The 24,430-nt window shown below is 49.8% G+C and overlaps 2 protein-coding genes across 2 annotated transcripts in view; both read right to left on the bottom strand.

The window, feature by feature from the left end:
* Positions 1–2,798: 2,798 nt before the first annotated feature.
* CASQ1 (calsequestrin 1) lies at positions 2,799–11,669 on the bottom strand. The gene is made up of 11 exons (XM_010993104.3): positions 11,156–11,669; positions 9,298–9,382; positions 8,425–8,525; positions 8,111–8,222; positions 7,694–7,767; positions 7,240–7,370; positions 6,314–6,359; positions 5,829–5,883; positions 5,499–5,599; positions 4,670–4,744; positions 2,799–3,437 (listed from the first exon to the last, which is right to left on the bottom strand). The coding sequence occupies exons 1-11, from the start codon at positions 11,414–11,416 to the stop codon at positions 3,303–3,305; spliced, it is 1,176 nt and encodes a 391-aa protein (XP_010991406.3). The 5' UTR covers positions 11,417–11,669; the 3' UTR covers positions 2,799–3,302.
* Positions 11,670–15,160: 3,491 nt separating this feature from the next.
* The window catches only part of LOC116147050 (sodium/potassium-transporting ATPase subunit alpha-4), a 28,416-nt gene continuing 19,146 nt past the window's right edge, over positions 15,161–24,430 (bottom strand). The window contains exons 16-22 of the mRNA XM_010993105.3: positions 22,959–23,113; positions 22,679–22,802; positions 21,273–21,418; positions 18,290–18,420; positions 18,093–18,194; positions 15,772–15,863; positions 15,161–15,508 (exon numbers count right to left, since the gene is read on the bottom strand). Of these exons, the coding sequence (XP_010991407.3) occupies positions 15,480–15,508; positions 15,772–15,863; positions 18,093–18,194; positions 18,290–18,420; positions 21,273–21,418; positions 22,679–22,802; positions 22,959–23,113 (779 nt within the window). The 3' untranslated portion in view covers positions 15,161–15,479. The remainder of the gene's footprint in view (positions 15,509–15,771; positions 15,864–18,092; positions 18,195–18,289; positions 18,421–21,272; positions 21,419–22,678; positions 22,803–22,958; positions 23,114–24,430) is intronic.

Below are 24,430 nucleotides of genomic sequence, written 5' to 3'. Positions count from 1 at the left end.
TGCTGCCTCTTTCCCTAAACAGCGAAACCCAGTTCTCAGATTTAATTCTTCCCAATGGGACACCACCTCCTCTTATGCCCTTTTGATGACCACAGTGTCTGGGACCCTGGGAGGCAAAGAGTAGTTAGGGCTTAGGGGTTTGGAAGGCCTTTGGCCTCTGGATCCTCTTAGCTGCCAGACTCGGTATTTGGAAAAATCCTTTTCTTCTCCTTATGGCTCAGGGGAGCCGTAGTAAATGACCGCTCAGATTTATCCACCTTGAAAGGTGGGAGTGGAGGAAGGGGCGGGGGCAAGGAACAACAAGGGGGCTTCTTTCATCCGCCCTGGAACCACAGATCTTCTCTCTCCAGGGTGATGCCAGCCGGCTCTTTGTGTTCCTCTCACCTTTCCCAAATATACCCCCTCCTGCCTTCCCCCCCACCATGATGTAATTTTATTTCCTGGGGAGAAAAAGAGCAGTAGCAACTCAGCATGCAAATACAGACAACTTGCAAAGCCACACTCAGCTCTGTCTCCTAGCTCTGCCCCTCTGGCCAGGCCCAGCATGGCAGCTCTCACTTCCCCTCCACCCCAGGGACTTTCCTCCCCCAGACTCTCCGCCAGACTGAAAGAGGAAAGGAAGAGGTCGGAAAACATCTGCTTTTCTCTCCAGCCTAAGGGGTCTCTCCTCAGCTCCGGCAAAGCCCGGCCTGGGGAGAGAGGGCTGAGCCCCATCAGTGTCTGTGCCACGTCCGGGAGTAGCCTGGCTTCCCCCCAGGTCCAGCCTGGCAGAGACCCCTCAGGAAGCCTCAGGTGAGCCCTCCTTTCTTGAGTCTGTTCTGTCCCTAAAAGAGGTTCTGCTGCTGTGGCATTCACGGCCTTTCTCCTTGCCTTCGCCACCCTCTCCTCCAGTGTGCCCTGTCACTGTACCTTTGAGACCAACACACCCTCATAATTTGCCTTTGCGTATTATTATCTCACTTGTTCTGTGTTGTAAGGTCAAAACTGATTGTGTTGACCCATCCTTGAGACTCAGTGAAGCTAAACGGCTTGCCTGCAGTCAGTGAAAGGTCCAGTCTTGCAGAGGCAAGCAGGTACAGGGACTCGTGCTTCATGCTGGCTCTGCTCCTTTCTTGGGCAGGTTATGCCTCTGAGCCTCAGTGTCCTCACCAGTAAGATGGGGACACCGATGCCTGTCTCACAGGGTTCTTCTGAGATTCAGAAACTTTAGGTCTAGTGACTGGCACAGGTGCGTGCTTCAAACATGGGAGCCATTATTTAATCTGGGGCCTTCCACTGACCTGTGCTAGAGAGTACGTTCCATAACATGACTGTATTGGCCCAGTGCCCATACTATGTGTTAAACATTTATTAAGTGGGTACAGGTGGGGTGAATACATGGTTTCCTTTCTACACTCCTGCCACATTCTCCAGGTGTCTGTGAAGGATGAAAATTCCTCTCACCTCAGGTCCCATTCTTCCATACTCAGAGATCCTCTGAGTCACCCAGCAACACCTATATACCTGTTTCATGAAAACCAACATCTGTTAGTTAGTTATAGGCCAGTGCAGTTGCTTGGTTCCCCCACCCCACCTCCTGATTCCTTCACACTTAGCCCATCCTGGGCCTGTGCTGGAGAGAATGTGGACCGTCCTGCCAGGAGCACCAGTGGGCCCCAGGTCTAGGGGATCCCCAGTGTACAAAATTCAGCGTCTCCTCTGCGTTCCCATGACCACCACTCGGGTCCATGTTCTCCCAGCTCCACCCCGATTATTGTAACAGTCTGATTGTAAGGGTTGGACTCCCACCTCTGCTATCTCCACCATCTTCTTTCCCTCTATCCATCCTGCTCATCACTGCCAGATTCAGTTTTTCCCTTCCTCCCCAGCTCACAGGATTTACTTCTAACTGCTCTACAACCTAGCCCCATTCTCCACCCAACCTACAGCCACCACTTGAACTTCTTCTGTCTCTTTGGTCTCTTCCGTGCCTCCAGCATGGTACACACTTTCTGCCAGCGCTTTTGATGTTTTCAGCGCTTGAAATGTCCCCTCCCCAACTCCTTTGCCCCAGTCAAATCCCACTCTTCATGTAAGGCGTAGAAAATGCTCACTTCCTTTATGAAACCATCAGAGCCCACCCTCATCTCTCTCTTTTGAGGCCATTCTATTTATTTGTTCCTTCTATTAACAAACATTTATTAGGGACTGTTTTTTGTGTGCCAGGCCCTGTAGAAGCCTGGGGTTCTGCCTTCAAGGGGCTCACTCACTGGGCAAGACAGACATGCAAATGAAGAGCCAGGCTAGGCTGCACCGAGTGCTGGAATAGAGGCGTCCCAGAGAGAGTGCAGTGGGACCCCAGAGGAGGAAACTGCAGGAGGGGCCACCTCTGGCAAGGCCTCACCGAGGAGGTGTTATTTGGGCTCAGTCTTGACATTCACATAAGAGCTTCAGGGAGGGTGCTATCAAGCAGCACATAATCACTTAATTACATATTGCTTTATATTTTTCTTCAGTTGTTTCGTGTGCTTGTCTTGACTTCCCAGGAAGGCTAATCAGCTCCAGAGCAGGGACAGGCCCGGCACTCTCTGTTCTCCCAGAGCCTAACAGCAGTGCTGGACAAACACCATGTGTTCAGAAAAGGCTTGTTGACTTACAGCAGATAAATAGCCCAAGCTTCTCTGGGATCACTGCCCAGAGGGAGAAGCCCCATCCCCCTCTGATCACAGGCCCCTAACTAGGCACCCACACCTAAATCCCCCATCCTCTGGCTGCCTCCCTCCTACCATAGGGGTGAGACCTCACCAGCAGACACTTGCTCATGCTGCCCCAGTTCCTTTATTGAGGTCTCTCATTTGACCCAAATACATTAACAAGAGATGGCTGAGATACAGCCCGAAACACAGTACCCTCCTGTCCTCCTGGCCAGGGATAGGAAAGTCAGAAGGATATAGGATTTGGGAGAGTAAGGGAAGAGTATGTTCAGGTGGAGGGAGCAGAAGAGAGATGGGGGCCCATAGATATGGCAAGAGGGAAGTCACAAGAAAGCGTGTAGGGAGTGATGGAAGAAACAAATAATAGATACAGGGACATTGTGGGAGAGGAAACAGAAGTCAGATGAGATAGCTGGGCTGGTGTGTGAAAAGCAGCTCCTTTCCTTATCAGGTGAGGAGGATCAGGATCTCAGCACCCAACATGCAGACCCCAGTGGGCCCCATGGCAGAGAATGACCTAGTGTCCCTGGAGGAGCTCAGGGAAGGACAGGGAAGGCAGGAGGGAGCATGACGAGAGCAGCTGGAGCTGGGAGATAGCTGTCACAGCAGCTAGTCGTCATCGTCATCATCATCATCATCCTCTGTGTTGATTTCACCCTCGAGCACATCCTCCAGCCAGTCCTCCAGCTCCTCGGTAGAAGGCAGGTCCTCTTCGTCATCCATCTCCATCCATATGCTGTCCGCCTAGGACATGGCACAGGGAGGGGACCGGAGCTAAGCCTGATTCAGGTCTTTAGACCTGCCCTCCCACTCACTGGACTCTGCACATCCTTCCCTGCCTCTTCTGTCCCTTCTCTTCATCTGTCAGTGGAAAGGGAAGCTGTTCAGGTAAAGGTCTAGCTCAGAATAGTGACAATGGTCAGAAAGAATGGCTGGATCAGCAAATACACTTTCTCCTTTCCTTTCGTTATTACAAGCCCTTGCCATGCTGAACTTCCTAAAACAGACCAATCACGCCCTTGATGCAAAACCACTGGAACTCTTCATGGCCCAGAAAATGAAGTCAGCAACTCTTTAACATTCAAGACTTTACAAAACCTGCTTTTCCAGCACCATCCTCAGAGATCTCTAGACCCTTAAGCCATAAAAAACTACCTGCCTTTCCCCAAACCTGATATTCATTTTCCTACTTTTTGACCTTTTGTACTAACTTTTCCATCAGTTTGGAAATAACTTCTTATGATTTTCACTTGTAAAACTCCTGTACACAGGACAATCTCCACTTTATCTTTTTATTTGATTAAATAATTTTTAAATTTATTTCTTTCCTTGAGGTCCAATTGATTTACAACAATCTCCACTTTTTAAATGTTACACCTTTTAAACCCTCTCTGATTCTCAAGCAGAAATTACTGTGGTTTCTGTGCCTTCCCGGCATTTTACTGGCATCTCTATTATAGAGTTCATCAGCTCTGGCCTGGTACTTAACAGAATACCTGCCTACCTCCCCAGTTAGACTGAGAGTTATATGAAAGCAGACTGTGACTTATTCAATTCAACTCAGCAAATGTTTCTGAAGCATCTGCTACATGTGAATGAGAAGATTTCTGCCCTCAAGAAGTTCAAAGTCTACTGGAAGAGACAGACATGATACATAAATAACTATATAAAAGTCATGTTCTCAATGACAAATGGGCTCTGGGAGTACCAAGGAGGGAATGATTCCAAACGGGAGATCTGGAAAGACTTCATGGAGAAGGGAAGATTTGAACTGGGCCTTGAAGGATGAGCAGCTGATTGCAACAAGTAGAGACAGGGGTGTGTTCAGGGCAGGAATCTCTCCCTCTACCCAGCCATTAGACTGGCTGTGTCTGATTCCTGTGTGACAGACTCAATTCCTCCTTAGAGCAGAGGAGAGCTAGCTATGCTGGGAAGCAGAGTTGCTGGTCAAACAGAGATGAGGGAAGGAAACTCACATCAGTAACATTGACGACCCCTATTTGTGGGGCTGACAGGTCGATGTCAAACGTCTTCTCCCAGTATGGAACCAGCTGTAGAGAGACCACATATGGCAACTTAGTGGAGGATACAGGGAGGACCCTTGGAACCCATGGTGGGTGGCAGATGGGTCCAACTGTAGGGCCTGAAGGGGATGGGTGGAAATAAGTAATTAGAGGGTAAATATCCCAAAAGAAAAGTTTCAGGAGGGTCAGCTGGGGGTGTTGGGCCCTCCTTTCTGAGGAAAGCTACATAGCAAACCCCGTTCTGGTCCTGGATCTACTACTGATTGAACTTGTGACCTTGGGCAAGTCACTTCTCCCTGGCCCTCAGTTTCTGCATCTCTTAACTAAGATAGTTATACTCCGTAATTTCCAATCTCTGTAATTTCTGCTTGTTCATCTAGTTCCCCTTTCATCAGTGTTAGTTGTTGGTGATTCAGCTGGGAAACAAAACCCATGCCCTGAGATGTGGAATCTCTGTGCTTTGATTCTGCGATTGTGTACACCCATGTGCAGAGTTAATGTGCCCTTCTGTTCCCCAAAACTCTGGATTTCTTTAGAAGGAGCCAGCCCTAGGCACATGAGCTGCCTGCCCAGCCTCTGCTCTGGGAATCGTGTCGTTCCCACACTCCCCGCTCCCATTTCCCCTTTCTCAGGGCGCCCTCCATGCCCCACCATGCTCTTGAGCATGTAACAGGGTCTTCCTGCTTGGAGATGGGATAGGAACTCAGACACAAGCTCCCCTCAGGAAGTGCCACAGTCCGAGACCCTGCTTGGACAGCAGTGCCTGAGTGATGTCTCTTACCAGGGGGAAGTCATCAGGGTCAATCCAGATGATGCTAAGATCAGGGTTATCAGTGTTATCTCGGGCCACAGACTTGAGGGTCTCTAAGAACTCATAGCCATCTCGGAGGGAACACAAGTGATCAGTGTGAGATGGGGCATACAGGAAACAGGAGTCCAGTTCTCTTTCCCTGCCTCCCACAACTCCACAGGCCTCTCCCCAGGCTGCTTGCAAACTATGCTCTAAAAGACACACTTCATGTGTTAAAAGCCCACGCTCTGACCAGTACCCTGTCTCCCTGTCTCTCCAATGCCCCCGCCCCCCAGGTCCAATCCAGTGTTCCTCCCTCACCAGGATCGGCTTCCTCTGCAAAGGCCACAATATGGATTCCATCCAGATCGTCCTCCTGTAGGGGGTGGGAGGTGGAGGGGAGACCTTAGCGACACTCCCTGAAGCTAGGGAGCCCAGAACAGGACCCCACCCCCATCTTCCTTGGACCTAGATTTTGTGGAAACCCAGCTTCTGGATCGGATATATTCTTGTGGTGGTGACCCTTTTCCAAGTACACTGTTCCCTTCCACTCCAGGGCCCCCACCCCTCCTTTGACAAACCCTTCAGCCCCAGAGCTTGAGGCCCCCCCCTTGTCATCTTTATCAACTCATATGTGTCTCCTAACTCCTGTCACATTCTTCAGAACAGAAACCCTCAGCCTTTGCTGGTGCACTGCCTTTCCTACAAGCTAGACACGAGGCGCAGCAGGGCTGGATGTTTCTAGGGCTGGTGTCTTCAGTCACTCATGATCCCCTGAGGGCCCAGCTCCATCCAGGGGGACTCACCCAGGTCTCATACATACTCTCAGGCTTCAGTTTCCTCAGGGTTGATCTAGAAGAGACAGAAAGTCACTGCTCAGTGGGTGAGAAGGACACCCTTCCCTCCAAAGGGTCCCCGCAGCAGAGGCTGCCACAGGGTCACGCCTAGGGCACAGACAGCTAGCTTGTAGCCTGGAACAAAGCCATCTGGCAAAGTCTAAGCTCTGGGCACCAGGCCCAGTTCACTGCATGGTTAAAGGAGGTGGGAGAGTGGAGGGTGGGCAAGGGGACTGGAAGAGAGACTTTTGGGAGGAAGAACTGGACATCTGGGTGTTCATTCATTCATTCACTCATTCATTCAATAAAATCGAGTGTCGGAGATGTTCTAAACACTGTGCCAGGTGCTGTGTAGACAGAGTTGAACAAGGCAAACATGTTCCTGCCCCGATGAAGGGAACCATAATCTAATGGGAGAGAGTGGAGTAAGTAGTGTTTACACTGATGAGTGGGTATTTCCAGTTGTAGAGTCTTGGGAAGGAAGAGAACTTCGTGTGCGGGTAGGGCAGGGTTTCTCAACCTCAGCACTGGGGACATTTGGAGCCAGATAATTCTTTGTTGTGGGAGGGCTGTCCTGTGACCTGTGGGGTACTTAGCAGCATCCCTGGCCCCTACCCACTAAATACCAGCAACACTCCCTCTAACCAATCAACATCACAATAAACTACACATTTATGGAGCACCTTCTGTGTGTAAAGCTCCCGGCTAAGGGCTGGGTTGCAAAATGTTGTGCAAAATGGCCAGTGTACCAGTGCACACTGGTACCCAGAAGTGTATACATCTCCAGGGGAGACCAGCCTCCTAGTTGGCTGAGGTTCCCCCAGCTCATCTCACAGACGTGTGTACTGGCCTGGGGAGGAGCCTTCCCTGCTCAGAGCGTTGCCCGTGCTCCCCACCTTCTGTGCTCCTCCACGAAGTTGACGATCTCCTCTTCGCTATTGGGCTTGTCTGGGATGGTCACAGGCTCTTCCATGAAGGCCTCGTAGAAATCGATCTCATTTAGCTTCAGGGTCAGCTTCTTTGCCACCTTTTTGGGGAGGCAAAGTGGAGCAGGGGACATGGGGTCATGGCAAGAAGCAGTATTATGGGGGAGCAGATATCAGGCAGGGAGTTAGACAGCCTGGGTCCTTGTCACTGCCATTGTGACACTGGACAAGTGTCTTAACTTCTCTGGGCTTTGGTAGAACATGCGAGGGGTAAGTTATATAATCTAAAATCTGTGGGGTGGGGTAGGGGTGGGGAGTGTTGGTGTGTAGGGAGGGATGGGTTTCCCCATCGATTCTGGGAGAGGGGTTTGTAGGGCAGCTGATGGGAGTGAGGGAGACCCAGTACAGCTGCAGGGAGGAGAACCTTGCTGTCGAAGGTGGCGAAGAAGGGGATGTAGGGATGAAACTCCTCCGCTGCATCCTCGTAGGCTTTGTAATCTGAGGGGGGAAGGCAGAGTCAGTCTCCAGGGAAGGCAGGGTCTGCCAGGGAACCAGCTCCTCAACAGTCTCTCCCCAATTCTTTGGCAGGTGGGGTTCACTCTAAGACCACCCCTTCTAGTCCTCTGAGTGTGGTTAAATAAGGTGAGGGGAAGGGAGAATCCTGAAGGTGCCTGTCTGGGAAACCCACAGAGTGCAGGGAGATCAGGGCAGTTGATGGAGCGACCATGGCAAGAGGGTCGTGGAGCAGGAGTGCGGAGCCAGTGGGCAAAGGGGGGAGCTAGGAAGACAGGTAGACTGGGGGACCCAGGGAGGGGAAGAGTGGAGTCTGGGGGTCACCCACGCTCTGAGTCTTTGCTCTTGAAGTAGCCAATGAGTTTGATCTCATCTTCGATATTCTCAAATGCCTGCAGCTCTCGTTCCCCATCAATCAGTTCCACAGGGTCCTCTAGGACCTGGAAGAGCAAGGACATTGAAGGAAGGGAGTGAGTTTCTGTCCTCAGTGGTAGAGGCAGGGAGAGGGATCAGGGAAGAGGGCTGAGGAATGGGAGGGATGGACTCTCTGTTGCCTGTGTGTGTGTATGTGTGTGAGGTTGGAGTTGGTCAGATGGACATGAGGTCTTAAAGCAAGGCCATTAGGTCCAGGGGAATCCTCACATCAAGCATAAACTCCACCAGGGTGTCAGCAGAAAACTCGCCATCATACTCAATGACTTCATCTCCCTTGAATACATAAATGCTGTCCTCTTCAGTTAGTCCTAGGGAGTGAGCCAAAGGCATGCCATGATTCCAACCTCCCCACAGATCCAAGGGTCCAAATCCAGGGCGGCAGCCCATTCCATAATCCCACTGGACCCCACCTCCTTCACCTCCCTGGCCCCGGCCCTGCTCACCTCCACTGCCTCTTAGCCCCTATGTCCCAGGTATCTATACCCCTGGATTTAGCCCAGGTGGCTGGCGCCAGGAGCTCTCCAAGGAGAAGCTCAGATTGGGTGGGGTTCTAGGGGAGGACATAGGGAGATACAGACTAGCAAGCTTTCTCCCTTTCTCTGTCTGCCATAACTAGAAACCGCTACCCCTATTACTTCCTCTGAGGACTCTAGTTACTGATTTCCAGTCCAGCCCTCTAACCTTCTGCTATTACTGGCCAGATGACTTCATTACTGACCACCCCTCCCCCACCCACATCCGAGTCCAGTCTCAGGTCTGTGCTGCCCCCTGGTGGCTAGTGCTGTAACACCTGGCCACAGCTCTGGAGGGGGAGGGGTTGGAAGAGGAGTTTGCAGAGGCCTCTCCAGCCCCACCTGTGCTCCCTGATTCCCCCTTTCCTCCAGCACCTAGCCCTGTTTCGTAGGCAGGTATAAAGAAGTCCACCTCCAGCTCTTTCTTGGATTTGAGCGTGGGTCTCTATAAGGAAAAAGGAGAGGCTGGGACCCCTTTCCTTCAATAGGGTTCAGTCATAACCCTTCAAATGTCAATGTTTTCTCACCAGCCACCTTCACCTCCCTGCTCCTCTCACCCCTCCCTTACCTAGTTTCTTGGCTACAGCCGCGTCCTTCTCAGAGTCCACCATCCCGAAGCCAACACCTTTGTCTTCTAGGACTTGAGCTGCTAACTGAAAGGAGAGTTAGGGTTAAAATCAGGCCCTGGAATTCTTAGTAACCACTGTTCCTCATCTCATGCTTTCCAGCTGGGTCATTGGGATGCAGGGAATATGAGCTGACATTGACACTGCGCTAGGACCCAGGATAGCTCCACTTTTCCTACAACCCCACCCTTTTGGTCTTTGGTTCAGTTTTAGTCCCTGAACCTGTATAATTCATTTACAGTGTGCTTATTATGTTGAACTTTAAGATGGCATGTATGTACTTCAGAGTTCCTTAGCGATGTGGTGGGATCTGGCTGCAGAATGACTGCGGCCCTTCCCTCCTTCAGAGCTGAGCCCTGTTGTCTATGCTGATCAAAGACCACACTCAGTGTGGGGGTGATGTTAGCCAACCCTGAGATTCTTCTGAGTGACTCCTAGTGCGAAGAATTTTGCCAGGGCAGGAGGGTGGCGGTGGGGTCTGGTCATGTGGCTGAGGTGTGGGGAAAGCCAGACAGCAGAAAGTAGAGGTCACCATGGCCTCCACTGGTCACTCTCAGAGGCAGAGAGACTGACAAGAGAGACTAGAGGTGAAATAGGCTGGGCTCTCCTCAATCAGGCAGGACTGTCCCTTGTACTGTCTACTTCAGCCTGTCCTCAGAATATGGATAGTCCCACCCTAGATCCCTGCCCCATCCACCGAGCTCTGCACCCTGATGCACTCTGCCTTGGGCACCGTCTGCAGCTTTACCCCACCAAACACAGACTCGGGTGCCCGGATTCTCAGGAGGACAGGGCTGGGAGGCAGTTGGCAGGTGGATGGCCAGGGATGCTGAGCACTCAGGATAAAAATACTCAGCTCATTAATCAGACGGCAGGTTCCAGCACCCACAGGGGCACACAGTAACGAGAGCCTGCAGCCCTGGTGTCTTGCCCTGAAATATTCCAAGCTCTGGGCAAGCCGGGGCCTATCTGTACTGCCAAGCTAGTGAAGGGGCTGCAGAAACGTGGATAAGGAAACTCCAACATAGCCCGGCTCCTGGAGGGGTGTGTGGCCATGTCTCCCAGTCATCGCAAAACACAGGCTTTTTCTCTTGTAACAATAGGCTCTCTCTTCTCCGCACCCGAGGTCAGCTTGGGGCTGAGGAGAATCTTCCCACAAAGACAAGTTAGGGACAGCATTGTGAAGCCTCCTCCAAACACAAGAATCTTCCAATCAGGGCCCCCAGCTTGATCCAATAGGGGCAAATGGGGACGTGAGTGGGAGGAGAGAGGGGACTGAGAAGCCAATGGGTAGCACGGTGGTCTCTAGTAAACCTTCAGCCGTTAAATAAATGACACACAAATAAAATTTCAGCAACATTTAAATTTATACTGTTTGGATCTCTTTGGGGAGCCCCTGAGGTGTATAGCGAGATGGCACTTTCTGGCTAGGAAAGTAGATTTGAGGGTGCACTGCAGTCTTCCCCTTCCCCCGAAGCTTTTTGCCCTCCTCCCAAGGTCACCCTGGTCTTAGCCAAACCTCACACGACTAGGCTCCTACAGCACGGAGGAGAATTCCCCCTGCAGTGCCCCTTCCCTCCTAAAACTGCCTGACTTAGGTGGTACTTTTGGTTTCCTGAATCTATGTTTCTCTTTCGGCTAAGATCACATGCCACTTTCGTCCTGTTGGTCAGGACAGAGTCCTGCTGCACTGCCCCTCGCCCCCCGATCCCACCCTCGAAGATCTACTTGGAGTTGTGGGATGGGGGGCTCAGAGAGGGGCTTGGTGTGCTCTGCAGGCCTGCAGACCCCACCACTCACCTCCAGGATCAGCTCCTCCAACTCAAATTGTCTCTGCGAGGCCTTGTCGTCCTCGGGGGGCTCGTGGTAGAGCAGCGCCAGCACCTCATACTTCTTGAACACATTCTTGTAGTTCTTTGCGTTGACATTGACCACACGGTCCACACCATCATACTCGGGGAAGTCCAGCCCTTCCTCCCCCTGCACCCCTGGCTTGGGGGTCCCTAGCACCAGCAGTAACAGCAGTGCCAGCCGCAGGCCCGGCACAGCTCTGGCCCCCATCCTGTCTGCAGCGCGCGTGGAGGTAGTGGGATCTGGGTCGGCTCTCCTGGTCCAGAAGAGGTTAGCTGGGGTAGGGAGGGGCCCCTGGGTCCCGAGTCCTGAGTTAGGGGCTCACAGTGGGGGTGGGGTGGGGAACGGCCCAGAGCAGTGGACAGAGGACACTGCTGGGTCCTGGAGAAACTGCCGACAGAGCCAAGAGAAAAAGGGTCAGGAGGAGGAATAGGAGCAGGGGGCGGGGAGGGAATCGGAGCTGCCCCTGAGGTTGGCACCCCTCTGCCCCCACCTGGTCCTGTCTAAATATGTCTCCGGGTTTGGCAGGAGAGATGGATAACCTTCTGAGGCCAGGCCGGCTCCATGAGGGCCGGGACCTCCTACCTCCAATACCGCTCATCCAGGCTCCCAGAGCCTCCTTCCCCTCCCCCTTCCCCAATGTCCAGGGCTCCTCAGCCCCTGTCCCCACGCCGGCCTAAGAGCTCATCGCCATATTAAGAAAGGAAAAAGCTGGAGCTAAAAATAAGACCAGATGAGTCGGAGGTAAATGAAGCTGGCTGGGGGAGGGGAAGTTTGGAGTAATTGGGGATAGCTGAAGGGGGCCAATGGTACTCAGAAAGAGGGAAATGGGGCTGGAGAGGAGGAGGCATTCTGGGTCAGGGGTTACATTCGTAATAAAGGGCAAAAGGGGGACAAATGCAGTACTGACTCTAAGTTCTAAAACCTGGGACTCTCCCCTGGGTCAGGCCTGTTTGTTTCTTTGATCCTGGGGAGGAAGGGGGGCAGTACAAATGCAATCCAGGCTGCAGGAAGGAGACCCCCTGCACTTGGCTTTAAAGAACCAGGACCAAGGATGAGGTCATTCTCTGAATAAAAGATGGAGCCGCGTCCAGGACTGGTGCCCTGGCTCAGCTCCAGCCTGTTTCCTTTGCTTCACTTAACACTCCTAACTGGAGAATGCAGGGGAAGGACGGGGCGTGGGGCGTGGAGCGCTGGCCCACATCCATCCTTAGAGATGCGGATCTGGGGCGTCTCTGCCCACAAGCCCCAGACGGGAGGGAGAAAGTTATTCGGCTACCATGTCCTGCTGTCCTCTCTCCTCTGATCCCACGGGGCTGGTTCTCTAGGGCACAGTGGGAAGGGAGGATTCCTCAGACTGAATGACTCCAAGGAGAGCGAAGAACGACTATTCATTCCTGAATCTCCGACAAGACCAAAAGGACCAGGTATAAACAGTAGGGGAAAAAAATTAACATTTGGAAAACATGAAGAGGTGGGCCCTGTGCCCTGAGCCAAGGGTGTCGATTAATTCTGTGCACTGAGAACCAATACAAGGTTGCGGGGGGGGGGGGGTTCTAACTTCCAGGATCCCAGCTTGGGGCTGAGGGTGGAGTGCTTGAGTTCAGCTCTGGGTACCTTGAAGGAAGGACCCTCTTCATGGTCCTCCAGGGCTCCTACCATGCACCCATAAGCACAGGCACGAGGGAGACCTAGATCAAAGTCAGAAGCCCCCATCCTCACCCTGAGGTGTCTCCGATGCCGAAGGGACAAGTGTGTATTTTGTGCCATGAAGTTACGTTAGAGGAATAACTTGTCCACACTCCAGGGGGGCAGACCTTACACGGCTCGGCAAGGAAGGCCAGGGAAAATCTCAAGAACGTGGCAGGAGTGGGTCCAAGAGAGACAGCTGTCACTGGAGCAGGAGAGGCCAGAGCTAGCCTAAGCGAGGCATGTTGGAGCTGAGAAGACCTCAGCCCATCTCCTGGTCTCACAGGAGAGTGACTAACATGCCCACAGCCCCACGACCAGAGCAAAGACAGCAAGAGAGACAGGCAGACTCGCCCAGATGTACATGACCCAGATGACATCCAGCCCCGACTTCTCACTTTGGCTGCGCTTTTGGGGAAGGGGAAACACAGGGACAGAGGCATCGGGGCATTGGACTCATTCCATTGTGAATCTGACCTTTCGTACCCCCCAGGGTGTGAGATGGGATGAAATGGGGGCCCAGTCCTGCTCCATTTCCTCCCCCTCTGCTGCAGCTACCAGACCCTTCATCCCGTCTTGCTCCCTCTCCTTGCCCCTGGCTTTCCAGAGCCTCCCACATCCCTTGCAGCAGCTGCAGCCCCTCCCCTCCTCCCTATGCACCTCTCTGATGCTCCCTACTTTCTACTCAGTCCCTTCCCTCTAGACCCCTGCCTTCAGGCTCTCAGACTTTACGGGCCTCAGCTACTGGTATCAAATGACCTTAAGTTGGAGCCTCTGTATTTTTAACCCACCAGACACCCGAAGCTCCTGCTACTGAAACCTGAGGAGCTGGCCCCTCCATGCTCCCCCTCCCCACCTCACTCACACACACCCTGGCCCCTCCATCTTCCAGGGTCTGGTTCAGCTGCGTCAGCAGCCGGAGAAGGACCCCAGACTGATATAGTCCTGTCCCTAGGAGACCCGTGTTGGAGAAGGGAGGGGAACAGGTGGGACACAGACCTCTGAGGAGGGCCTGGTGCAGGGGAGTAGCGGTTGGTCTACCTCACGAAGGCCTTCTCTTTGCTGCCCGTGTATTTTTGGCCCAGCCCTCACTGTAAGACTAGCCTGGAAAGTAGTTAAGGGTGCAGGTTCTGGAATCAGACAGCTTGGTTTCCTCATCTGTGAAACGGGGTGGGGCGGTCAGAACGAATTGGTTGTATGGACTCATGGATGGTGTACGGCCTTTGTCCACCGCCAGACGCGGTGTGCAGTCGCTTGACATATGTGCTCTGTTTCTGGTGACAGTCTACGGTTTCCCCCAGCTTTTCTTGGCTTTCCCCTCTTACTCTGTATGCTTTTCAGCACAGCCAACCCTCTCCTCATGAGGAAGCCTGACAGTGAGCTGAGCCACCGGGCACAGCGGACTAGCTCATGAAGCAAGAGCCAGTGAGTGGGAGAAGAGGAAGGGAGAGCTGCCGCCGAAAGCGGGCAGGAGAGAAGCGCTGCCGGGGCTGCTCGCCTCCCCGAGACGCGGCCAGGGCTGGGCCCAGGCTCGGAGACCAGGCTTTGGGCACGTCCGTCACCCCGTGGGGAGCTGGGGCACGAGGGGGTGGGAGCTTTGCCCGAAGTGAAGGCTAAAGGGATCCAGACTGCATTGTTTCAGCCTCTATTTCTTTCTTTCTTTTTTTTTCAATGGTGGTCAGTACTGGGGATAGAACCCAGGACCCCGCGTATCCTTAGCACGCACTCTACCACTGAGTGATACTCCAGCCCCCACTCCCCCACCAGCCTCTATTTCAAGGCTACACCAGAGAAAACAGCCCAGGGATGGGATGTGATCGAGATGCCTTAATGACTTGGAGGAGAGGTCAGGGAGCACCATTCCCTCCCGCAGAGGAGGGGCTGCAGCCCCACATCCACCACCCACCACGTGACCCCTCCCAAGTCATTAACCACTCTGGACCTGAAGCTCTTTATCCATGAAATAAGGCCTCTCCTAGCACGAAAACTCTCTGATTCTGTAAGTTGATCTGAGGAACTGAGTGGGCTCTGTGATCCCTCTGTAAGGTTTGGCTCCCCTCTCCTCTCTCACCTCCTGGGTTTCTCTGATCCCAGCTTGGCTTGTCCTGTCCTGGCTCTCTAGTGGGTTGGACAGTGACTTTGAGGGACAGCCTTCAAGGGGCAAAGATGCTTGATTCTGCTCCCCTCCCAGCCTCGACTGTGGTCCCTGAAAGACTTCTCCTGCCTGGCTACCGTGAAGATCTAAGAAGAGAGGTGTCCCAGTGATCCCCGTTTTCCAAAAATCAGAAGCGACACATCTGACAGCTGAGGGCTGTTGCAAACATTTACTGTCTTGACGGGGTACTGAACCTCCCCACTGGACTCCAGTCAGACACAGGCTGGGCTTCCCCTCTCCTACCTGTGGTGCCTTCAGTCCAGCCCTAGGATTGCCTCACTCTCTCATCCAGGGCACTTCCTCCTGGCATCTCTCTGCCTCAGCTAATACGCTTTCCCTGATGTTTTGCCAAACTCATTACCCCCAGCCCCCGCCAGCACCCAGCCCTCAGGACACCCCGTGTCATGGGAAGCGCTTCCTCTGCTGAGTTTAGTAGTAGGTCTCCCTCTCCAGCCAGCCTGTGGGAGAGAAGAGACCAGAGTGAACTGGAGAAGGCATCAAGGGAGAAGGCAGAAGGGTAAGCGAGGATGAGGTGGGGGGCCTGAGGGTGGACCACAGGGCCCCCATGCTGGGCTCAAAGACTAGGGGGTGGGGTCCGGGCATAGCACAAGCCAGGCAGCCAGCCGGGGAGAATGGCCATGGGCCTGGAGGAGCCAGGTGGGATGTGAGAGCTGGTCAGGAGGCTGGTGACCTCTCAGAGCAGGGTGCAGGGGAGCCTCACCGCCAGGATGATGACGAATGATGAATTTTCTGACTTCATCATAGATGAAGATAAGGATGCTGTAGGGAGTAGCACAGAGCCACCAGGCTATCCTGGAGAGAGCAAACGCCGGTCAGTGGGAGAGGAGACAGAGGGGCCAGAGCAAGGCGGGTCAGCAGGCCAGAGAGAACAGCGCACAGGGATTGTTTCCTTTGTTGTGTGGGAGGTTGATCCCTCCGTCTGAGGAGGTCAGAGCCTGGGGAGTGAGGGCAGAGGGGCCCAAGACAGGAACATAAAAAGCCAATGAGAACAGAACGTGATAGATGCCAGATTAGAGGTGCATGCAGTGTTCATGGAGTCTATCTACCGGCTTTTGTGGAGTCACTGAGGGTGACTCCCTTTGCGTTCCAGATCGTCCGGGCCTTGCACCCACAAAGTCCAAGCAGGATGGGTCTGTCTGAGACTAGACATGTGGGGTTATCTTGCCAGGGAATATAGATACTCTTCTGTACGGCAAAGATGGGGAAATCTTTTTCTTCCTGAACCTTGTCTATAGATCGGGAAAATGGACTCTGGGGAGGGGATGAATCAGGACCACACCTGTCCCTTGGATGGTAGAGGGATGGCCTGGACCAGCACTGTCCAACAGAAATATAACGGTGAAATTTAATATTTTCTAGTAGCCACACGAAGAGAAATAAAAAGAAACAGGTGCGATTAATTTTAATGGTATATTTTATTTAACCCCAAATATCTGAAATATTACCCTTTCAACATGCAATCAAGATAAACATAGTTATTTTACACCCTTTTATGCTGAGTCCTGGAAATCCAGTCAGTATTTTACACTGACTGTATCTCAAGTCAGACACTAAATGTTCAACGGTTAAAAGAAAATGTGGTCCAACCAAGACAATGAAGTTGTATTTAACAGAAAAATATTTGACACTGTTTTAGTTTTTAACTTTCAGTTAACTAAAAATTATAAATTCAGTCTCTCAGTGTCACTAGCCATATTTCAAGAGCTCATTAATTGCATAAGGATGGTGGCTACCATATTGGACAGCACAGGCCCAGGCCATGGTTCACCACACACACACATACACACACAGCCCTCAACCAATATAAACAGTTACATACATGCAGTCACCCATTCATTCAGCAGTGATGATCGTATGTCTACTCTGTGTCTATGTTAGGTCCTGGGGAAATAAAAATGATGGCATGATAGTCTTTGATCTTTAGGAGCTCAAGTGATCAGGGAAAACAGGTTACTAGATAAACACACAAAATAAATAATTATAATATTAGGTGATGAGTTTTATGGTCAAGATATATATACTACAGAGTGCTTGGGAGCACAGTTAATGCTCAACCACATTTACTATCACTTATATGTTGACATTAACAGCAGCAACAACACTGCACTATGAGCAAACACCCACCAGGACCAAGTGCTGTGCTCTGTGGCTTATATGCATTTCTGCATGTAATTCTCAGAACAATATGCCAGGTATGTGTCACCGAGACTCTGTAGGTGAAGCTGAGGCTTGGAAAGGTTACCGACTTGTCCAAGGTCATAGAATAATACACAGTAGAGTTGAAATTCAAACCTGGGATTGTCAGTATCTAAGAGCAGTGCCAATGTGTTTTATTAAGCATTAATCGAGCAGCTACAGAATACAGAGCATTGTGTAAACCACTGCCAGAGACAGAAAGGCGAGCGAAGTGTGTAAACATGTAGAAAACCAGTTGGAAGAATACACACTAAATCATTAACAAAGGCTACCAACTGGGGTGGGGGAGGGGTGGGAGTGAAATGGGAGTTTTGCTTTTTTCTCTTTAAAAATGTTAAACAGAAAAAGTTAACAAGCATATACTAATATAAAAAACAAACAAATAAAAAAGCAAAACCGTGGGACTTGAACCAAACAAGGTACCAGACAATAAGAATTTCAGTATGCCCACGCACATATATGCACGTTAAAACATATTTGCATAAGTACAGCAGAATTAGCCGTGCATAGATTAGGCTATTTTTATGACTGCATCAGTTCCAAGCAATGTAGACCGCAACAGCTATATCACACATTATCATAAAAAAGATGCCACTCTGTTAAGCACTGGTAAGTCTCCTAAATTTGCATGTCTGGTGTGTTGCAATCACTTGGCACAGTCCCTAGTCCCTCCCCAAATAAGATGCATTTGTGGGAGCACAGGCGGTTCTCTTTACATTCACATGAGTGCAGCCCGCCCCTCCTTGACGTCCCTGCCCACACCTCCTCCCATGCACTCTCCCGGTGCCCAAGGACGTCCCACCTTGCATCCCTTCCCTTACTCACTTGAGTGGATACATTCGCAGGGCCACATCCATGCCTGGAGTGTAGGACAGGAAAACAGCCAGAAATGTCTCCTCCAGGAGCCCAAATATTAGGATCTTGTTTCTGGGAAGCAATGTTTAAAGGTGTGTTGGAAATCGGGAGGGAGAGGTGGGCGTGCAGCGTGGGCAGGCGAGTGTGCCGGGCGGGCAGGCGCTCACTTCATGCCCTGCTGGAAGACTGAGTTGCGGCAGGTCTTGCAGATGATGAGGTCAGCCCACTGCACGATCACGATGCTCACAAAGAAGGCCGTCTGGCACGTGAACTCCACCACCTTCCGCTGCTCATAGGTCTCGGGGAGGACAGGCAGAGGGGAGCCGTCAGTGTCAGAAGGGATTCAGATATGCCTCCAAGGCTTCCTCCTTCTCCTGCCTTCCATCTCCCGGACCCCATGGCTGAGTTACGTCTCATCTTTAGATTTCTCCCGCCCTTCACACATCTCTATCTTACCATGTTTCCTGTTGGATTATGAGCTGTTTATATGTTTTCCGTACCTGACTGAGACCTTGTCTTACTTATCTCTGTGCCCCATTCCCCATGGTTAGTTCAGTGACTGGCAGGTAGTAGGGCTCAATAAATATTTACTAACTTATTAAGAAGGGTGGTATAAAAGAAGATGGACTTCAAGAGGGAAGCGGGGTCAGAGTAAACTGATAAGGAAGATGGGGCCAGAGGGAAATCCACGTGTAGAGGAGAAAGGGATGCCCAAAGGGTGGTACCAGAGGAGAGGCATTCTCTCATCCATTCATTCATTCTTTCATTCACATTTTACACAAAAGGAACTTAGAGTCTAGTGGGGAAGATAAATATGCTCATTATGTCAGCACAGTAAGTAGCTGTCAAAAAGCTGATTGACAGTAGGTAGGTTATAAGAGAGAGATCACCGGGGGCTATGGGAACACAAGAGCGGTGTGCCTAAGTCAGACTGGAGGAAAAGCCCATGTTTAAAAAAATAGAACAGCATGTTTATAAATAACTGATGGAATAAAGAATTTGAAAACATGTAGAACTGACCAATAATGAGATACTACAGAAAGAACCTCATGGCATGTGGTCAAAGTTGTATTTGGAGGGAAATATAGAGCCCTAAGTGATTAGAAGAACAAAGGCTGGAAATTGATGAGCCAAGCGCTGGACTTAGAATGAGACAAATCAGCACATTTCTGTGCATCAGATCATACCACCACTATCCTCCCCTGCAGCCAGCTACCAATGCCAAGTCTCTCCCATCACCGCTTGAAAATTTTAGCTCCTGACTCACTGTCACTCTAAATGCTCCTGTTCTCATTTTTGGAGATTTAAATATCCATGTTGATTATCCTTTCCATGCCTTGGTTTCACAGTATCTTGATCTCCTTCTCCTCCAGTGGGGTGGGGGGAGGTGTCCTCCTCTCCCAACCCGGGCTGCTTGCTCCCATGGTTAAACTCCAGACATTGTCTTTTCCAGTAGTCACAATTTGTCTGAATTTTAATTTCAAGCACGTCTTTTCTCTCTGATCACCATCTTTATCTTTCTGTCTCACCTGCTCTAGTACCCCAATTCCAACACCTCTTGGAATCCATTTAGACTTATAATCCATTGACCCAATATGTTATGTATTTGGCTATTATCTTTCTTGCCTCCCACCCTGTGCCCCTAACTAGAATGTAAGCTCCATGAGAGCAGTAACTTGGCCATTTTTGTTCACTACCATATCCCCAAGGCAAAAACAGTACCTGGTGCACAGAAGATGCTTGACAAATATTTGAGCTGAATGAATGAATGAATGAATGGTGATCAATGGAATTACTGCTGGAGGAATTTAGAAGATGAGGAGCTATCTAGCAGTTTTGTAGGGTACTTCCTGGATAGGCAACTCTATACTCATTTATCTGAAGATTACAGCAGTGGAAGAGACACAGACCCTGCCTTCATAGTGTTTATTTCTCAGGGCAATTGTTCTCAACCCGTTTTGCAATACCTCAAGATGTCATTGATGCAATTTGATGTTAATTCAAATTAACTTTAATTATATTTAATTTATTATAAATAAACATGTTAAGCTTCAACTTGGTAGGAAGGAGATAGTATCAAGATATAAAATTAACATGAGGCCTGACTTGAGGATTGAGGAAATTTTGACAAGGTACACAACGAAGAGGACTCTGGGCATCTTTGGCCCCTGGAGCAGTGTTGGTAGCTGGGAACACTGACATCTGTTGGCCTTATGAGGTTCAGATAGTGGAAGCCTACTGTGTATGAGGGGCAACTTTCCAACAACCCTCATTTTGACATACTTTTGAGAAACTTACAATTAGCTTGGTTTGGAGGCACCATGGTGAAGTGGGAAAGTGCCGGGAAGTCCAGAATTCTAGTCCAGCTCTTGTAAGGATTCACTGTGGGACTTTCAGCAAGTCACTAAATCTTTCCAGACTCAGATTCTTCATTTGTACAATGATAATAATGGACTATGTGTCCTCTATAGACTATGTGAACTCTACAGTCCAATGATTCTAGCAAAAATCATCACGTCTCCTACTGCCTTAGAAATCGGGACTGGAGTGTTCATAGATACAAACAAGTATACTTACTAAAATTCTTAATACATATTGTTGGTTGGAGGGCTTCAGTTTGGTTCTTGTTCATCTTGAGTGTTAGGAATGACTAATACAGAGAGGCATCCTCTAACTTTAAAAAGTTTAGAACAACGAGAAGAAATACACAAAGAAAATAGGTTTTCAGATTTAAAATCATATTCTTTGAACTCCCATGGAAAAGGAGCATAGTAGGAAAGAGAGGACCCAGCACTCATTTCTGGGGCAATGATGATTAGAATCTGGAAAAACAGAAATCAGCCCCAAGAAGTTGATTGACAAAGAAGGCTTCCAGGTCCAAGAAAGCCAAAAAGACCCAGGAAAATAAGGACAAACAATAGACAGTAGGTATTAACAGAAATGAAGTCATTGTAAACAAAGAGAATGTCTGTTGATGTGACTGGAGGTTGAGGACAAACGTTAGAATGTTCTTGTAGGACTGGATATGAGGTATCAACTCCGTCTGCCTGGCTCCTCCATTCTCCTACTCTTCAAAAATTTGCTAAAGCCACTTTTCCTTGTTACTTCTTCACTCTTACTGGTAACTACTGCACTACCTCTTCTACTCACCCACTGCTGTCCATAGCTGTCCTCCAGGTCATTAAGGTGTCGATTTTCCCAGTTGACGCGGATGCCCAGCAGATCAATAGGCTTAAAACCATTCTCAGCCAGGATCACAAAGTAGGTGAAGAATCCTGCCAGAGCCTGGATCATCCCTGTGAGTCACAGGGATAGAGTCATAGGTCAGGGGAACCTGGCTCAGAGAAGGATCTCAAAAGGTAGACCATGGAAGGGATGGTGCCTGGGACTTGCTTCTAGCAGGTTTGATGTGTGTCTGAGCTGTAATGCTGAAGATTCATGCCACGAATGGTCTGCTCTCGCCATCTCTGTAGGACTTGCCTCCCAACTCAGACATTTGTGTTTCTAAGCTATAAGCCAGAGTCATCTTTGAATCATATAACTTTAAAACTGGAAAGGACCTTAGAGGAGATTTATTCCCTCTCTCCATTGAGTGAGTGCTGGACTCCTCCCTCTCCATTTCCTCTGAAACTAGGACACTTATCAAGTCCTCTCCTCCCATCAAGTCTCTCCCATTGGCCCCTTGCCTCTACCTTGGTCAGAACCTCCATCCTCCATGCCTGGACCATGGCCATTGCTGATGTTAATGTTTGCCTACTAACTGCTACAGAGCTGTGCACTGTTAGGTCCTCATGGACACTGATTCTCACAACAATTCTGAACAATCATTTACATTTCATAAGTGGAAAAACTAAAGCACAAGAAAGATTCAGTCATTTTCCAGAGTCATATAGGTAGTAAGTCATGAAATTGGGATTCAAACATAGGTATGGCTCTTAAATCTCTGCTTCTTCTGTGTGTCTCCATCTCTATATATTGGGATGGTCTCCTCTGCCCCTGTCTCTTTTCTGTACCCCCACTGTACCTGGCAGCTCAAGAACAAAGACCTCTAATGGCTCGCAAATGTCTTTAGAGGCTGGCTCCAGTGTAAATTGCTACCTGTGTCTACAGCCTCATTTTCCACTACTACTTTATCAGGAATAAGTGCTCTACCAAACTGGTTTATTCACTCTTCAACACCCAGGTCTCCTCTGGTCCCCCACACATGACCATCCATTTACTAGTCTAAGCCCTATCTTCCAACACCAAGTTTAAGTTCTGTTTCCTCCATAAGGCCCTCTCTGACTGTCCTCATGATTGCTTTGGACTCCTGTAGTGTGTACTATCTATACTCATTATTTGGCACTTGTGAAAACACCATCGTTTTATGTACGTTTGCTCCAGTTTGACTGGACTCTAAAGGGCAGATCAGAGATCAATGGCTCATTATGTCCCAGGGCTTAGCACAGTCTGTTGTTAAGAAAATATCTCCCTGACTTCCAAACCGAGATTGGTCCAGCGGCCAGGCAGGTGCAGCCACTCCCCACTCCCTTCACCCTTCATTCCTCTGGCCGCACCAATCTGTCCATAGGCCATGCCAATGAGACGGCTGTTCACCAGCTTGTCAGTCTTTGGGCTCCGTGGAGCCCTCTTCATGATGTCGGTTTCAGCTGACTCATAAGCCAAGGAGATAGCAGGGACCTGGAGGGGGGAGGGAGGAGGTGACAGGGGACACAAAGTTCAGAAGGAAACCCAGAGGTAACTTGAGCTCTGTCCCTCTCCCTGGACACAGGTGTTTCCTACTCCTCAGTCTGTTTCACGAGAGTTCCACAAGCCAGGTCCCAGCTTGGTCCTCACCATGTCAGTGCCCAGGTCAATGCAGAGGATGGTAATAGTGCCCAGAGGCAGGGGGATGCCGAGGATGATGAAGAGCAGGAAGGGCGTGATCTCGGGGATGTTGCTGGTCAGGGTGTAGGCGATGGATTTCTTCAGGTTGTCAAAGATCAGGCGGCCTGGGGAGGATGGTCAACCTTCTGTGAGAAGCACAGAGAATTCACACCTCCCACAAACCAGCTCCTGGACCGAGAGACCACTACAAAGCAATATCACAGTCCGTGAAAGGACCTGAAGGTCCCAGACCTCAGCTGCCCCAGTTTTGTTTCTAAATTGTGTGACTACTAATTAGAGCCATGATTTATTAGCATGCCATGTCTGTGCACTCTTTGTTCTTGGGTTCAATTTGGCTACTATCATCTGACCTCTGAAATTTAAGCAGGGTGCGGCCAGGTTAATACTTAAAGATGTCTGACAAGGCCAATACAAAAACCATTAGAAGATGAAGGCTGACTTGCAGCAACATGGGCAGACCTAGAGATTATCATACGAAGTGAAGTAAGTCATAGAGAGAAAGGCAAATATCATGTGATATCACTTAATATGTGGAATCTAAAATTTGATACAAATGAACTTATTTACAAAACAGAAGCAGACTCACAGACACAGAAAACAAACTTATGATTACCAAAGGGGAAATGGAGTAGGGAGGGATAAATTAGGAGTTTGGGATTAGCAGCTATGCACTACTATATATAAAATAAACAACAAGGTCCTACTGCAGAGCACAGGGGACTATATTCAATGTTTTGTAATAACTATAATGGAAAAGAATATAAAAAAGAAAAAATATATATATATATGACTGAATCACTTTGCTGTACACCGGAAACTAATATAATATTGTAAATCAATTATACTTCAATAAAAAAAAAAAGATTAAGGCTGAAGTGGAAGTAGCCTGGGCTTGGGTTCCAATTCCATTTTCTTCCATAACTAGCTCTTGATCTTGGGCACCCCTCACCTCTCTGAGCTTCATTCCTCCTGCCTTGGAAGATGCCTTGAGTCCTCCCTTGACAACCCTTTTAAAACCTCATCCCTCCCTGCACTCCCTGCTTTACTTATTTTTTTCCCATTGCACTTGTCTTCTTTTATTACACTGTTCAGTTTACTTTACTGTCTGTCTGTCTCCACTAGAAATTAAGTTACATGAGGGCAAGGATGTGTGGTTTTATTCCCCATTGCTGTATCCTCAACATCTAGAATAGTACCTGATACATAGTTGATGCTCAAAAAGTTTACTGAATTGAGTGGATGTAAAATACCGAGCAAAGTGTCAGGATCATACTAGGATCTCAATAAAATGTTAACTATTGCTATTATGTGGACTGTCATAGGTTTTAATATCACTCCAGGCAGAAATCAGGGAGCCTGGGAGGCAGGCTTCTGGGGTTCTCCTCTTCACCAATGGGTACAGTTTCTGGGAATGGGGGCGC

Source organism: Camelus dromedarius, chromosome 23 (assembly GCF_036321535.1).
Source record: "Camelus dromedarius isolate mCamDro1 chromosome 23, mCamDro1.pat, whole genome shotgun sequence".
Taxonomy (NCBI): domain Eukaryota; kingdom Metazoa; phylum Chordata; class Mammalia; order Artiodactyla; family Camelidae; genus Camelus; species Camelus dromedarius.
This window is presented reverse-complemented; position numbering and strand designations above follow the sequence as displayed.